This window comes from Artibeus jamaicensis, unplaced genomic scaffold, assembly GCF_021234435.1.
Source record: "Artibeus jamaicensis isolate MK-2021 breed Jamaican fruit bat unplaced genomic scaffold, CSHL_Jam_final contig_354, whole genome shotgun sequence".
Lineage (NCBI taxonomy): Eukaryota > Metazoa > Chordata > Mammalia > Chiroptera > Phyllostomidae > Artibeus > Artibeus jamaicensis.
Genome location: NW_026521803.1, coordinates 27,904,497 through 27,920,609, shown reverse-complemented (window position 1 = coordinate 27,920,609; position 16,113 = coordinate 27,904,497). Strand labels below are relative to the sequence as shown.

The following is a 16,113-nucleotide window of genomic DNA, read 5'->3' as shown; positions in this document are numbered from 1 at the left end:
TTAATTTTAGACATTTTGGTGAATATTTAGTAGTTTTAATTTGTATTCCCATATTCCCCTATTAAGGAATAATATTAACCCCCTTTTAATATACTTACTAGCCATTTTGATAGCTTTTGTGATGTGACTTGCCGAGTTTTTTGCCCATTTTTATATTGGGCCATCTGTCTTTTTCATACTTATTTGTATGAGTTCATAATATATCCTGGATACCAATTCTTACAGGTTATATTTTGCAAGTAACTTCTCATTTCCTCAGACCTATAAGCCTATTCAGAGTTCTGCTTGACTTCTCAACCTATCTAGTGCCCTTTTCCCAGTGGAAAATACCTCCAGGAGAAAGAGGCATCCAGTGTTCTAGGCTTCCCTTCTTTCTACAGCTCTTGGCCTCTCAGGTCCTTGCTGCCTTTGTAGTACTTTGTGCCTTCAAACAGATGTGTTTTATGTCCAGTTTTTAGTTGTTCACAGGGAGGATTGGTTTTAAATAGTCCAGCCAGTCAATAGGAGGTAGGGAAGTAGGTCAAGTCCTCCCGTATTGTAGTTCTTCAAGGAGCTTCTTATCTGTTAGCTTTTCCATATAATTTTAAAGTCATCTTTTGAAGTTACGTAGATATACACACACAGCCTGTTGGGATTTTGAAGGGAAGTGCATTGGAGAAAATTAACTTTTTATTACTTTTTAAAATTTATTTAGGTCTCTTCATGTCTCTCGATAAAGTTTTATAATTTTCTTAAACTAAACTATTGCAGGTATTTCATTAGACTTATTTGTAGGTACCTTATGTTTATATCAAATTATAAATCATATTTTAGATAATTATATTTTCTATCTTGTTGGTCTATAGAGGTAAAATTTGATTTTGTATAACAGTCTTGCTGTACTCCTAATTATGATAAATTTACTGTAGAATTCTTTTGGATTTTCTGTGTTGACAGACCTGTCTGTGAATAATGACCTCTTTGTTTCCTCCTTTCCAATTCTTATGCTTTTTCTTTCTTTCTTTTTTTTCTTGTCTTAATGTGCTGGCTAGGATCTCCAGTACAATGTTGAATAGAAGCGGTGATGGGGCATCCTGATCTTGTTCCTGATTTTAAAGGAAATGCTTTCAAAGTTTCACAGTTAAGTATGATGCTTGCTGTAGGCTTATTGTAGATAATCTTTTCAGGTTAAGGACGTTCCTTTCTATTACTTGTTTGCTAATTTTAAAAAATGGATTTTGAATTTTATCAGAAGCCTTTTCTGCATCTTTTGAGAGGATCATGTTTTTACTCTGTAACCCTTAATGTTTTTCTTCTTTTAACTGTAATGTTTTGTAAATTGTTAATATGGTGAAATACCTTGATTGATTGATTTTCTAATATTTAAATCAGCCTTATGTTTCAAGTATAAAGTCAACCTTGATCTCTTTTTATTAGACTCAGTTTGAAGATAATTCAGGATTTCTGCCTCTAATAATGTGTAATAATTGACTTACAATTTAAAATATATATACTTTTCCTCTTTTACAGGAGTTGATGTTGATTAGAATGATCTGTTTCTTAAGTGTTTGGTATAACTCCCTTGTAAAATTGTTACTTGTGTTTTCTTTGAGGAACACTTTTGAACCATTGTTTCAATTGCTTTGGTTGTAGGATTGTTCGTATTTTAAATTTTCAAATGGTTTTAGTGGTTATATTTTTATAGAAAGTTGTCCATTTCATCTGTGTTCTTGAATTTATGGCATTAGTCTCCAATTTTGTAGTCACTGTAATTAATGTCCCTTTTAAAAAAATCTTTAAAAAATGTCCCCTTTTTAAAATCTTTTTAAAAAAGCCTTCTTTTCCTTGATCATTGTTTTTAAGCTAAAAGCTTGACAATGTTTAAAGACTTCAAAGAATCACGTTTTTATCTTACATGCTCTAAAATGTATTTTTCCCCATTTTATTAATTTCTGCTCACGTTTTTTCTTGTACTTCCTTTGGGTTTATTTCTATTCTTTTTCTGATTTCTTGAATTGGACACCTTGCTTATTTTCCAAATTTTAACATAGGCATTTAAGACCAGTGGTTTCAGTGTGCTGCTTGTCCTGCATCACACGAGTTTTTATGTGCATTATTTTCACTTGTGAATGCTTTTCTCCTTTCTTCTGTGAATTCTTTATTATTTACTTAAAGTTTGATGTTCAAACATAGAGGAGTTTCTTTAGTTTTTGATGTGTGATTGTGTTGTGGTGAGGCAACATGATCTGTATATCAGTCCTTTGGAATGTATTGAAACTGTGTTGTCAGTTTTATAATTTTTGTTTGTACTTGAAGAGAATGTGTACCTTCTAAGTGTTGGTGTGAAAATTTATATATATCCAGGGTTGTTCAATCTTTTGTTGAGTCATATATATACCTTTATGTTTTTAGAGAGCAGAGTACTAATCTTTTTTAAAATAGATTTTATTTATTTATTTTTAGGGAGAGGAGAAAGTATGAAAGAGAGGGAGAGAAACATGATGTGTGAGGGAAACAGCAATCAGTTGCCTCTCTCATGTCCCCAGCTGAGGACCTGGCCCACACCCCAGGCATATGCCCTGACTGGGAATTGAACCAGCTACCTTTCAGGCCACAGGCCAGCACCCAGTCCACACCAGCCAGGGTTGAGAGCAGAGTATGTTAATCTTTTACTAGAGTGTTTCTTTTCTGTGTAGTTCTGTCAAATTTTTTTCTTCTTATTTTTATTGTTTTAGAAAGTTTTTATTCACTCTCCCAGAAAGGAGAGGGGGACATGGTGTGGAGAGATAAACCAGACCAATTTTTAAAGTATACTTTAAATTGTTACTAGTACATGAATTTTTAACTTTATTTTTGTGTAGAATTGAGAAACTTTTACTCTGCATAGTGTCTGTTTATAGCTGGGCATTCTTTTTGTATTACATACTACTCTTTGATATTACTGTAGCTATACTAGTTTGTGGGGGACTCAGCTAATTTTGGCTGATTTTTAAAATTCTCCTTCCCCTATATTTTTGTGTTTTTATTTTAGTTTTATCTCTTGTGAATATCATGTTTTTGAATTTAAGAAAATTAATCTGCCTAATAGTCTTTGTAATTTTAAATCAAACTTTTTATTAAACTGTCCATTTGTTCACAGTTGTAAGAGATAATACAGAGATATCCTGTGTACTCTCGACTCAGTTTCCCCAATGGTAACATCTTGCAAAACAGTACAGTATCACAACCAGGATGTTGACATTGACACAGTCAAGATACAGAATATTTCATCAACACAAGGACCCCTCATATACCATATTTTTTGGACTAAGACACACCTCCCAATTTGGGAGGAAAATCTAACTGTAGCTTACCTGGCTTGCTGTCGGGTGGGGACAGTATCCTGTGTTGTTTATGTTATTAAATATTTTACCACAGTGTTTTGCTTCAAATATTCTTTTTCTATTTTCCTCTAAAATCCAGGTGTGTCTTATGGTCTGGTGCATCTTACAGTCCGAAAAATATGGTAGTCCTTTTTATAGCCATACCCACTTCCTTCTCTGCCCTGAATCTTGGGGACCCACTCATCTTTTCTTTATTTCTGTGATTTTGTCTTTTCAAGAATGTTATATAAATGGGATGATGTAGAATGCACCTTTTTGGTTAGTTTTTTTTCTTCCCCCTCATAATTTTTTGGAAATTTATTTGTGTTATTAGCTGTATTAGTAGTTCAACTACTCAGTTTATTGCTGAATAGATTTCATAGTATGGATTTGTCTAACTATTTACCTGTTAAAGGCATCTAGGTTATTTACACTTTTTGGCTATCACAAATACAAGTACTATAAAGATTTGTGCATAGGTTTTTTGTGAACATAAGTTTTAATTTCTCTGGGATAAATGCCCAGGAGTACAATTAATTGGATTGTGTAGTTACTGTATATATAGTTTTTTAAGAACTTGCCCAACTTTTCCAGAGTGGCTGTACCATTTTAAATTCCTACCAGCAACGTATGGAGTGATCCAGTTTCTCTGCATCCTCGTCGGTATTTGGTATTATCACTGTTTTTTATTTTAGCCATTCTGGCCTGTATCTAGTGAGGTTTTATTTTGCACTTCCCTAATGGCTAATGATACCAAAGATATTTCGATGTGCTTATTTTTCATCTCTATATCCCACTGATGAAATGTCTCTTCTTGTGTTTTGTCCTTTCTCTAATTTGACTTTTTTCTGTTGAGTTTTGAGAGGTCTAGGTATATTGTCTATACTAGTCCTTTGTTGGATATGTGCTTTGCAAGTATTTTCTTTGACCCTGTTACTTGTTCTTTAATCTTCTTAACAGGGTATTGCAGAGCAGAAGTTTTTAATTTTGGTGAAGTCCAGTGTAACATTTTTCCTTTTTTGGATTTTGTATTGGAGCATCAAGCCTGAGAACTCTACCTGAAGATTTTATTCTAAAAGTTTTTTTTTATAACTTTCTTCTAACATTTAAGCCTGTGATCTGCTTAGAGTTCATTTTTGTATAAAATGTTAGGCTGAGGTACAGGTTCATTTTTTTGTCTGTGGATGTGCAGTTACTCCAGCACCATTTATTGGAAGTTTATTTTTCTTCCATTGAGTTACTTTGGTACATTTGTCAGACTATTTGGGTATGTTGATGTAGGTCTATTTCTAGCTTCTTTATTCTGTTCCACTGACCTGTGTGTCTTTGCTAATACCATAAAGCCTTTTTAAAAAACATTTATTTTATTGGGGTGACACTGGTTAGAAAATTGTATAGATTTCAGGTATACAATTTTGTAATATGTCATGTCTATTGTATTGTGTGTTCACCACCCTAAGTCAAGTCTCCTTCCATCACCATTTATCTCTGCACCCCCAACAAAGTCTAGATTACTGAGCTAAGTTGTGAAATGAGGTAGACCGGTCCTCTCTTCATTTTCAAAATTGTTTTAGCTCTTGTTTCCATATAAATTTTAGAATCTCATCTATACCCATAAAAAGTCTTGATGGGGTTTGGGTAGAAATTGTGTTAAATCTGTATATGTGTTTAGAGAAGATTGATGTTATTATCTTGTTGAGTATTCCAGTCTGTGAACAATCTGTTTAGGACTTCTTTCATTAGCATTTTGTAGTTCTAAGAATACAAGTCCTGTACATGTTTTCTTATGTTTTAAAACATAATGTGTTTTCATTTTCTTTGGAGTGAATATAAATGGTATTGCGTTTTTAACTTGATTCTTCATGTTCTTTGTTAGTGTGTAGAGATGTGAGTGGTATTTGCATGTTGTTCTTGAATCCTGAGACCTTGCCGAATTCGGTTACTAGTTCTGGTTGTTTTGTAGATTCCTTGGGATCTGCAGATACGGGCAGTTTTATTTTTTCTTTCCAACCATGTGCCTTCTATTTCCTTCTCTTGTCTTTTCCCACCAGCGTAGACCTTCCAGCACTATGCTGATGGAGAGTGTGAGAGGAGACATTTTTGTCTCATCTTCAGTCTTACAGGGAAGCATTCAGTGTTTCACCATTAATGATCTTCGTTGCGGGTTTTTCTTTTTTTTTTTCTTTAGGTAGTTTCTATCAAGTTGAAGTTCTCTATTCCTGTTTTTCAGAGAATTTTTATCTTGAGTGGGTGTTCACTTTATGAAATGCTTTTTCTGCATTGATATGGTCATGTGATTTTCTTTTTTTAGCTATTAATACGGTATACTACATTGATTTCAAACATTGTACGAGCTGTGCTTTCTCACATACTCTTGAAATTTTCATGTGTTTTCTCTTGAAGTTTTAATACCTATATGTAAGACTAAAATTACTATCCTTTCCTTTCTTATCCTTTCCTTTCTCTTCTGTAGCCTGCTTTAAACTGCTCACCACTCTGATCTTACATGAGTGCCATTGTTGCCCAGCATTTTTGTTCTACCTTTTTCTAGTCTCACAAATTTGATGCTATTGTTTTATTTCTTAATTTTTTAGAAGATTTTATTTATTTATTTTTAGCAAAAGGGAGGGAGAAAGAGAGGAAGAGAAACATCAAGGTGTGGTTGCCAATTGGGGGACCTGGTATGCAACCCAGGTGTGTGTGGCTTGACTGTTAATCAAACTGGCCACCCTTTGGTGGCAACCCTTTGGTTCCAGGTCAGCACTCAAGCCAGGGCTGATACTGTTGTTTTATACAGTAAGTGTTTCTTTAAACTAATTACCTCCTTCCTTCCCTCAGGTTTGTCGTTTTATTTGCACATCATTATTCCTCTAGGATGCTCTCTGTTCAGCAGTCATGGGCTTTTTACTCTACCTTAATGTGTTGATGTGGTTGCCTCTCACACGCCCTATGCTGGGGACCTGGGCTGCAACCCAGGCATGCGCCCTGACTGGGAATTGAACCAGCGACCCTTTGGGTCAAGGCCCAACCTGTACACTGAACTACACCAACCAGGGTCCTCCTCAGGACTTTTGTACTTGCTTTGTCCTGTGCCTTGGAATGCTTTTCCTCCAATAGCCATTGGGCACTTTCCTGCTCATACTTCAGTTACTTAGTTTCCTTCTTGCAAGACCTTTCCTCTTTTAAATTGCAAATCCTCTCCCCCCCCCCCCGTTTTTATTTCCTCCTTAGTTTTTGTCCATTCTGTACATTACCATGTGCCATATTATATGCTTTATTTAGTCACATGTGTTCCTTAATCCTTATTTCTAGTCTTCCTGATATCTGACAGGTATGAGGTATATCTTTTTTAGTCATTGGGTTCTTTATCTATTTTGGATATTAATCCCTTATCAGATATATGATTTGCAAATATTTTCTCTCATTCAGTAGGTTGGCTTTCATTTTGCTGATAGTTTCCTTTGCTCTGCAGAAGCTTTATTGTCCGATTTAGTCTCACTTGGATTTATTTGGCTTTTGTCGCTTTTGGTGTCAGATTCAAAAAATCATCTCTAAGACCTATATTACGGAGCTTGTCACTGCCTGTGTTTTCTTCTAGGAGTTTTATGGTTTCAGATCTTACCTTCAAGACTTTAATCCACGTTGAATTAACTTTTGTGTATGGTGTTAGATGCTGTTTCAGTTTCATTATTTTGAGTGTGACTCCCCAGTTTTCCCAGCACCGTTTATTCAAGAGACTGTCCTTTCCCCATTGTGTGTTCTTGCTCCTTTGTGGTAAATTAACTGACCATATATATGTGGGTTTATTTTTGGACTATAGTTTCTTTCACTTATCTGTCTGTTTTTGTGTCAATATATTACTGTTTTGCTTATTATATAAGTTTGTAAAATAGTTTGAAATCAGGGAGTATGATGCCTCCAGTTTCATTCTTCGATTGCAAGACTGCTTTGGCTATTTGGGGTCACCGCAGATGATTTAAGGGAATCCTATATATTGTATACTTTTATCTATAAATTTTTTAGTATATGACTGCAAAAATAGAGATAATCCTAGTCAAGTTATTTATTAAATTTGTTAAACTAGTTTTACTTTCCTAGAATAAATTATACTTGGGTACATTGAGGGCCTTTGTGTCAACAGGCAATGTTGATGTGTTACCCAAAAAAAGAAAACTCCTTATGGTTCCTATTAGGAAATGAGAAAGACCAGACCCCCTGTTTCATCAGGATTTGTTTCAAGTTTTGGCTGGATGCGTGGACTCCCTGCTAAAGTCTGAGAAGCCGAAATTTGCCTATTTAAAAAATACTGTTTTGTGTTCAACAGACTTTTCCATGTTATCTTCTAACATGTATTTGACTTTCTGACTTTTATTCTGTTGAACAATTTAAGTAACAGAATTCCATCTTTTCCTTCACATCTTAGTAGAATTTGTTGATTAAGCAGTCTTGTCTGAGAAGGTGCTTTTGCAAGTGAGGGGGCAAAGATAATATACCTCTCGAATTAGATTGAGTAATTTATATTTTTCTAGGAAATAATTTATCTCTACGTTATTATAGTTGTATGTGCTATTTTCTGTTTTAAGGAAATTTGCTTAGTATTTGTGGTCTTTATATTCCTTTTCTTATTCTCAAGACTGTTTTTCCCCCCTTGTGGGGGCCAGACTTTACAGATGTTTCTGGTTTTTGCTTTCTGAGTTCTTCACTCTTTCTGAGGGTGAGTGTTTATTTTGTTGTTATAGTCAGTCTTCTATATCTGCAGGTTCCACATCTGAATAGGGAGGGCTGACTTCAGGGACTTGAGCATCTGTGGATTTTGGTATATGTGGGGGTGGAGGCATCAAGAAACCAATCCTCTGCAGATGACAAGGGACCACCTTACGTTTTCTGCTTTTTGAACACACTAAATTTATTTTAAATTTTATTATTATTTATAATAATAAACGCATTTAGGGAGATGCTCTCCCAAGCTTTGGCTTATTTTATAGATTTTGATATGTAGTATCCTCTAATAGTTTCTCTTAATATTTGACTTTCAATTTTGATTTCTTTAGCTGAGGAATAATGTTAATCGGTGTCTTGTAAGAAAGAGAACTACATAAGGTCTCAAGTAAAAGGTGATTCAATTATAGGGAATATGTGGTTTTACCGGAATGCCGGGCCAGGAACTGGGGGCTGCTCTGACCCCTGGAAATGGGTAGTGATAGGTATTGGAGAATGTTTCTAAATTTCGCATAGTTTCTCTTATGGGATCAGCTTGGTCATTTCTTTTTATTACACACCTGATGGTTTTTCTTTAGCCATCCCTGCTTATAAATGAAAATGTGGAAAGTTTTAGTGTTGCATTTGGGATAGGCGATGATAATGCGATTTAGCGTCCCCCTCAGTATTCCTCTCTGTTCCGTATTATACATGATAGTAGATGGAGGGTCTACAAAGTTTGTGTTGATCTTTACCGTGACTTCCAACCTACAGAGCTTCCTCAAAATCTGGGCTATTTTTAACCATTTCCAGCTCATGTTTAAGAGTTGAAGAGCAGTCTCTGGAGAATATTTTTACTCATGATGATCACTTGTAACTGTCATGTTTACTTGTTTGATGAGTTGTCTTCTAAATGTAGCACCTTCCAATTTCCTTCATGCCTATACATAATATTCCAGTTATATAATGCCCCAAGTTTCATTTTTTTTGTGACTTTGTGTTAAGTTTGATAAGTAAAGTTGATTTAAAGTCCTTAGTCTTAATTTACATGGGCTTTTCTTTAGAAATCTGGATTATGTATATTTTTTAAATACCAGACACCAACATATTTTTCTGTAGCTCATAGACTTTCCTTAGAGTCAGTTAGCAAGCAGTTATTGAGATATTTCCCTGTGTAGAGCGGCGTTATAGCAATCATAACTGAAAATTAGAGGCAGACTTTGGGAGGCTCAGGATGGATTGGATAAAATCCACTTAAAAAAATTGGAGAACAAGAGCTGAAATTAATTCTTGCTGGTATTCCTAGCAGACTCACTGCACCTGGTGACAGCTGAGTCAAAAAATTAAAATAAGCATGACTTGAGGAAGAAACGAGTTCCAGTGAGGTTTGCCCAGAAATATGTTCATAGATTTTGACTTAGTAAGCTCCTTAGGACTATCTTAATTGTAAATTCTAAGTAAAGGACAATTTTTGTTTTTGTTTGTTCTTAAATAGAAATTGGTGGCCAGAGGAATGAAGTGACTTTCCCAAGTTGTATGAAGTGACTTTCCCAAGTTGTCCTGAGTCTTGATCCTAGGACTTGATGTACATGCAACTACTGATGGCTGCTGTGGAGTTTTCCACGGGACCCCATCGGCTCTCAAAACTCCCAGCTTTGGGAGGGCTGGCAGTGCTTTCTCTTTCAGAGCATTTTGCTCACTGTCCCATCTACTTTTGTTTCCTTTGCCCCTCCCCAAACTAGGGAATTGCTGTCTTGAACAGAATCTTTGGATTCCATACTTATAGTTCTAAAGAGTTTTTATATCTTTCTTCCCTTTTGTTTGTGTATTTACAATAGCTGATAGAGCTATTTGCATTAACATTCTTTGCCAGATGAATTTATCATTGGCAATAAGTGAAATGAGACCTCCCAGAAATACCTTTTTTGGAGCCAAGCTTAGAGTGACTTTGTGTTGCTTCTGTCATTTTTGTAAGACAGGTTTTCTTGAAATGAAGAATATCTGAAAATAATTGGAACAAGGAAAGCAAAGTAGTGAATTTCAAGTTAGTTTGATTTCTTTAGAAGGAATCCTAGATACCTTGTTTCTGTATGACTGCCCTTGGTGGTGGTAGTGTCTTCCATGACTTAATGTTTCTTATATACACTGTAATATGAGCAAACTTCAGTTGAAAAGTTTATTAGGATTGAGGACTTTTGGGAGGATGCATTGCATTTCTTGCTTGAGAAGACACTTCTGAAAAGCTATCGGAGTCCTTGTTATGTAACCTTGAGTAAACTGTTGCAGGTGTGTCATGAGATAGGCCAAGAATTTTCTTGTTTTCCATCTTTTTTTAAATCTTGTCCATAACATAGGGGAAAGATAAAATCATCTTTAACACATGGAGGAAATGAGATGAGTTAAATTGTAATGACTATAGTATTATGATATATGTTGCTATGTGAGAATGATTTAGAGCTACACAATCCCGTGTAGTAGCTACCAGCCAAGTGTGGCTCTTAAGCACTTGAAATGTTGTTAGTCCAAAATGAGTTGTGCTCTGAGTATAAAATACACACCAGATATTGCAGAGTTAGTGTGGGAAAAAAATCTCATTGACACTTTTTAAAAATCTGATTTTTAAGAATCCTAAATATTGATTACATGTTATCAAAATTGAATTATTTTATTTTAATGTGACTACTAGAAAACTTAGAATTATGTATGTGGTTCCTACTTTTGTTAGACTGCTGATCAAGTATTTAAAGAAGGGTTGCTAGGATTACAACTTAATAATTTCTTTTACCTGTAAAATGCGAAATATAGAGACATACAAAGTAGAATTATAAGTTTGCTACAGCTTTTATATGCAGCTATAGTTGATATATTTAAATTTGTTTGCAGTTCAAAAAACTAGCAAACTATTCCTGACAACTATTTAAAAGTCAAGAAGAGTTTTAAACAATTGCTTCTGGGCTATCAGTGAAACTCAAAAGTACAAACAGAGGAATTATGTGTTACGAATCATTGCCAGCACTAGGTATTGCGCCTGCGCATACCTGCCAGGCTGAGGAGTCCCTGGTAGCTGTGGAGTGTGTTGTACTGAGCAGAGGCAGGGGTAGTTTTCCTTAGGGTCGATTTCTAAAAGGGCATTTGTCAGCTCTTCTTTCTGGCTAGATGGTGCACGTGTGTACAAGTAAATCTGACCCTCACATGGGTTACTTGTGTGTTCAGGATTGACTGAAAATCACTAAGTAGGTGGATTTATGAAGCAGTGAGTGGCTAAAAGTATATACTAAGCTTTCTTGAATAAGTAAATGGTAAGATCTGAAGCAGGAACTGCCTGTTACTTCCATTTTGCACTCAAGAACAAATCAATAGAGAGTGACTTGAAGGAATCTTGTCCTTTGAGATTTGTGACGACTCATTTCATTGCTCTTTAAAGGTCTTTTCCTCATTGGACACTTAGCTGAGAACTTCAGTTGTTCTAGAAGTTTGACTGCTAAATAAGGTGTATAGATTTTCAGCTTTAATTTTATCAAGTACTATTTTCCTACATTGTTCCTTCCTATTTGAGTTGGTAAAAATTCATTGGATTTTGGATCACAAATTCATCTTGATTTTTTTAGATTTAATGCTTAGCATCAGAAATTATGCATATAGTATAAAAATCTAATTGGTCAGTTGATAATGTACATTTGTAGGGCTTAGTTTTAACAGAACATTTTCATTGGTTATAAATTTCATAGTCATAAAGCATATACATAGTGTTTTCACTTGAGCATAAAAGAAACCAACAGACTACCAAAATTGAGTACATCAAAAGATTATTAATATCACAACTTGAATGTTAATTGGTGGGTTGGGGTTAGCAGCATAAACAGGGACAATTCTAACTATATATGGAAATACTGGTTACTAGCACATGCCAGTTGAATGCTGAAAAATAAGATTTTATAGTATACTTTAAATACAGTTTTTATATACTTATAGGTGACTTTACTTTTTTTTTCTCTTCTTAGAATATGGTTTCTAGTTTTAGGGTTTCTGAACTACAAGTGTTACTGGGCTTTGCTGGACGGAATAAAAGTGGACGTAAGCATGACCTCCTGATGAGGGCGTTGCATTTACTGAAGAGCGGCTGCAGCCCTGCGGTTCAGATTAAAATCCGAGAATTGTATAGACGCCGATACCCACGGACTCTTGAAGGACTTACTGATTTATCCACAATCAAATCGTCGGTTTTCAGTTTGGATGGTAGCTCATCACCTGTAGAACCTGACTTGCCTGTGGCTGGAATCCACACGTTGCCTTCCACTTCAGTTACACCTCACTCACCGTCCTCTCCTGTAGGTTCTGTGTTGCTTCAAGATACTAAACCCACGTTTGAGATGCAGCAGCCATCTCCCCCAATTCCTCCTGTCCATCCTGATGTGCAGTTAAAAAACTTGCCCTTTTATGATGTTCTTGATGTTCTCATCAAGCCCACCAGTTTAGGTAAGTGTTAGACAAATCCATTTCTTCTGGACAATGAGTAAAGCAAGAGGCCTTCAACTAGGAATGATTTGTTGCTCAGGAAATTTAATAAATCTTATTATATTACTTAAAGTTGATACATGTGTCTTTAACACCTTTTTACCTAGGTTTATGACTTCTGTGTGTAACTGCATAATTTCTTACTGCCTAATGAAATTATATACAGAGGTGTTTGGATTTATTGATGAAATAAATTGTTTGAAAAGTGGTATTTCATAGTTAATCTGGGAGATTATTTTCTTTTCCATCCTTTGTGTAGCATTATACTGCAGTACATCTTGGTTGTGCCATAAGGAAATTTCAAGGGGGAGAGCTGGTTAATGGGGGTCAGTATGGCCTGGTTGGTTGGCAGGCCAAGGAGGCTTCCTTTTCCAGGCCCTTTCTCCTTGCTTTGTTTTTCTTTAACAGTACCGAGATAGGCAGATAGAGCAATGCATTATATCTCTTCATTACATTCATTCTGAAATAAGAATTCTTTGTTTATTCACATTTTATTATTCGTGTAAAGTCCTGTGAATAGAATTATTGCATCAAAGAGTAAGAACACTTTACTCTTGATAATGTATCAATTGCCAAATTAGTTTCCAGAAAAGCTATGCTAGTTTAAATTACACAAAGTGAAGAATGTTTCTCAATGCACTTTATGTCCTTCCTCTATTAAGTGTTATTAAAAACAAATCTTTATGATTTCGATGGATAAAGAAGAGTCATGTCTTTTTTAGATTTATTATTTCCAAAATTAGTGGGAGCAAACACTTTAAATGTTTATTACTCAGTTGCCTTTTAAAAAAGATCTTATTTTTGCCCTGGCTGGTGTAGCTCAGTGGATTGAGCATGGGCCTGTGAACCAAAGGATCACAGTTCGATTCCCAGTCAGAGCACATCCCTGGGTTGCAGGCCAGTTCCGGCAGGGGACATATGAGAGGCAATCATACATTGATATTTCTCTCCCTCTCTCCTTCTCTTCCCCTCTAAAGATAAATAAATCTTTAAATTTATTTTCACCTTTAACCTCTTTTTTATACAGCTTCATTTATTTAGTTAAAATGTTTCTACAATTAATTTTATTTTTCCCTTTGCCATGGTTTTTACCAGTGTACAATATTATGGCTTATTATACACATGTTTCTTAGCAATTAATTGCAAATTTCTTTCTTTTTTCTTTAAGATTTTCTTTATGTTTAGAGTGAGGGGCAGGGATGAAGAGAGGGAGAGACACATTGATGTGTGGGAGACATCCGTCAGTTGCCTCTCCCACGCCCACATCTGGGGACCTGGCCCACAACCAAGGCATGTGCCCTGACAGGGAACTGAACCGGCGACCTTTCAGTTCACAGCTGGCACTCAATTCACTGAGCCACACCAGCCAGGTGGCAGATTTATTTTGTGTGTATTTTGAGAAAGATTCAGACTAGTGACATGCTTGGCTGGTCCTGCCTCTTGGGACTCCTCTGGAGTACGGTCAAGGTGAGGACCGAGAAGACCAGGGCCTGTGGGGTCTGGCTGCGGTGGAAGCTGTTTCAGAAGCAGGGTCGGTGCCTGGGGCACCAGGTGTCAACTCGGAGGTTTCCTGCTTTTCTTTCCTTACTTTCCTGCTCTGTTCAGAAATAGAAATATTCTTGCTTTTCTGTATTGATGATTCTTCATAGAGTTTCTCTTTCATTAACTTCAATAAAATTTTAAAAAAATAGTAGGTTTTTTGTAAGTTTTTAAAGTAAAACTTTTGTATCTCATTTAGCTTACATAAAATAATGCCAGACATATATATAACCTCAGGCCTTACGATTATCCCTGAGCTAAAAACTGTATTTTCCAGGAGTCTTGCCTTATCATTGTTTTTATAAACATTACAAACTGATTCTTGTTTAAAACAAGGCTTAAACATTTCATTATTCTGTCTTCTACACTAATGAGAAAATCAGCATAGGTCCCATATAGTCTGCCAAGTAAAAGTTGAAAAAATTTAATACTTTCCAGTAAAGACCTTTAGTTGAAATTTTTTTAGTGTCACATGCCTAAGGCAATATAATATGACATGGTTTTATGATGTTGAAAATATTTATAAAAAAATTCTGGGAGCTCTGACTGGTGTGTCTTGGTTTGGGTGTCGTCCTGCAGAGCGAAAGGTCGTGGGTTCGATTCCTGGTCAAGGCACATGCCTGGGTTGCAGGTTCGGTCCTCTGTCGACATGCATACAAGAGGCAACTAAATTGATGTGTCTTTTCCTCTTTTTCTCTCTCCCTTCCCCTCCTCTATAAATAAATAAAATGTCTTTTTAATTCTGGGAATTTTTATTTACTTGGATACTGCTCTGAAGAAACCTGTTTACATTTGGGAGCTGAGAAATAACGATCTTCAGGAGTCATAAGACATATCAAATCCAAATTTCAAAGGATGTATTTTTGACAATTGCAAGCCAGTTTTTTATTTTATATGCAGTTGATTAAATGATTTTTAAGCCATCAACATACTGTTGAGTAGGAACTGACAAAATGGGAGAGACTGGAAGAGCCATGGTAGAAAAAACAAAGAGGTAAAAAGTGTCATTCCTGAATATCTTAAGATATTGAAACCAAAAGCCCTGTGGTAGTGAAAGAATTGCCGTTACAGCATCACGACATGTGTACTGATGCCAACCCTTCCCCTAGACCCCCCCCCAAAAGGAGAAAAAACCCAACCATGGTGAGTGTGCAGTTTAAGAAGACACATTACTATATATTTTGCAGTTTGGAATTATTTTTATTCAAAATGATTGAAATACAAATATTTTAGCATTTAAAATGACAGACCAGCCCTGGCTAGTATGGCTCAGTGGATTGGATGCCAACCTGTGAACCAAAGAGTCGCCAGTTCATTCAGTCGGGGCACATGCCTGGGCTGTGTGCCCCAGGCCAGGTCCCCATGTGGGAGTGTGTGAGAGGCAGCCACACATTGATGTTTCTCTCTCACTCTTTCTCCCTCCCTCTAAAAATTAATATATAAAATCTTTTAAAAAATTAAAATGTCAGACTGGCATCTAGAAAACCTGAGTATACACAACACTAAATGAAGTTCTCAATACCTATGATTATACTGTAACAAATGGAGAATCCCTAATCTAAAAAAAAAAAACTAACCCAAATCTCTTTTCTCTTAAATAGCTGTTCTGATGTGCTTTCATAGGCAGTCTTTCTCTTAATTTTCTTTTTTCTAAAATATATTTTACTGATAATGCTGTTACAGTTGTCCCATTCCTCCCCCCCCCTTTATTCCCTCTGCCCTGCACACCCCCTCCCACCCACATTCCCCCCTTTGGTTCATGTCCATGGGTCATACATATAAATTCTTTTTGGCATATACATTTCCTGTACTACTCTTAACCTCCTCCTCCGTCTATTTTCTACTTATCATTTATGCTACTTATTCTCTGTACCTTCACCCCTCCCACACCCCTGTTGATAACCTTCCATGTGACCTCCGTTTCTGTGATTATGTTCCTGTTCTAGATGTTTGCTTAGTTTGTTTTAGTTTAGGTTCAGTTGTTAATAGCTGTGAGTTTGTTGTCATTCTGCTGTTCATA

At 35.9% G+C, this 16,113-nt stretch overlaps 1 protein-coding gene across 7 annotated transcripts in view; it reads left to right on the top strand.

The window, feature by feature from the left end:
• Positions 1-16,113, top strand: part of PIAS2 (protein inhibitor of activated STAT 2) — a 72,178-nt gene that overhangs the window by 17,442 nt on the left and 38,623 nt on the right. For 6 of the 7 annotated variants that reach the window (XM_037165052.2, XM_053664189.1, XM_053664190.1 and 3 more), the window contains exon 2: positions 12,041-12,515. In XM_037165052.2, coding sequence (XP_037020947.2) covers positions 12,044-12,515 — 472 coding nt within the window. In that variant the 5' untranslated portion in view covers positions 12,041-12,043. Of the gene's footprint in view, positions 1-1,031; positions 1,120-12,040; positions 12,516-16,113 lie in introns of all 7 variants that reach the window. The other variant, XM_053664193.1, reaches the window with a different exon arrangement.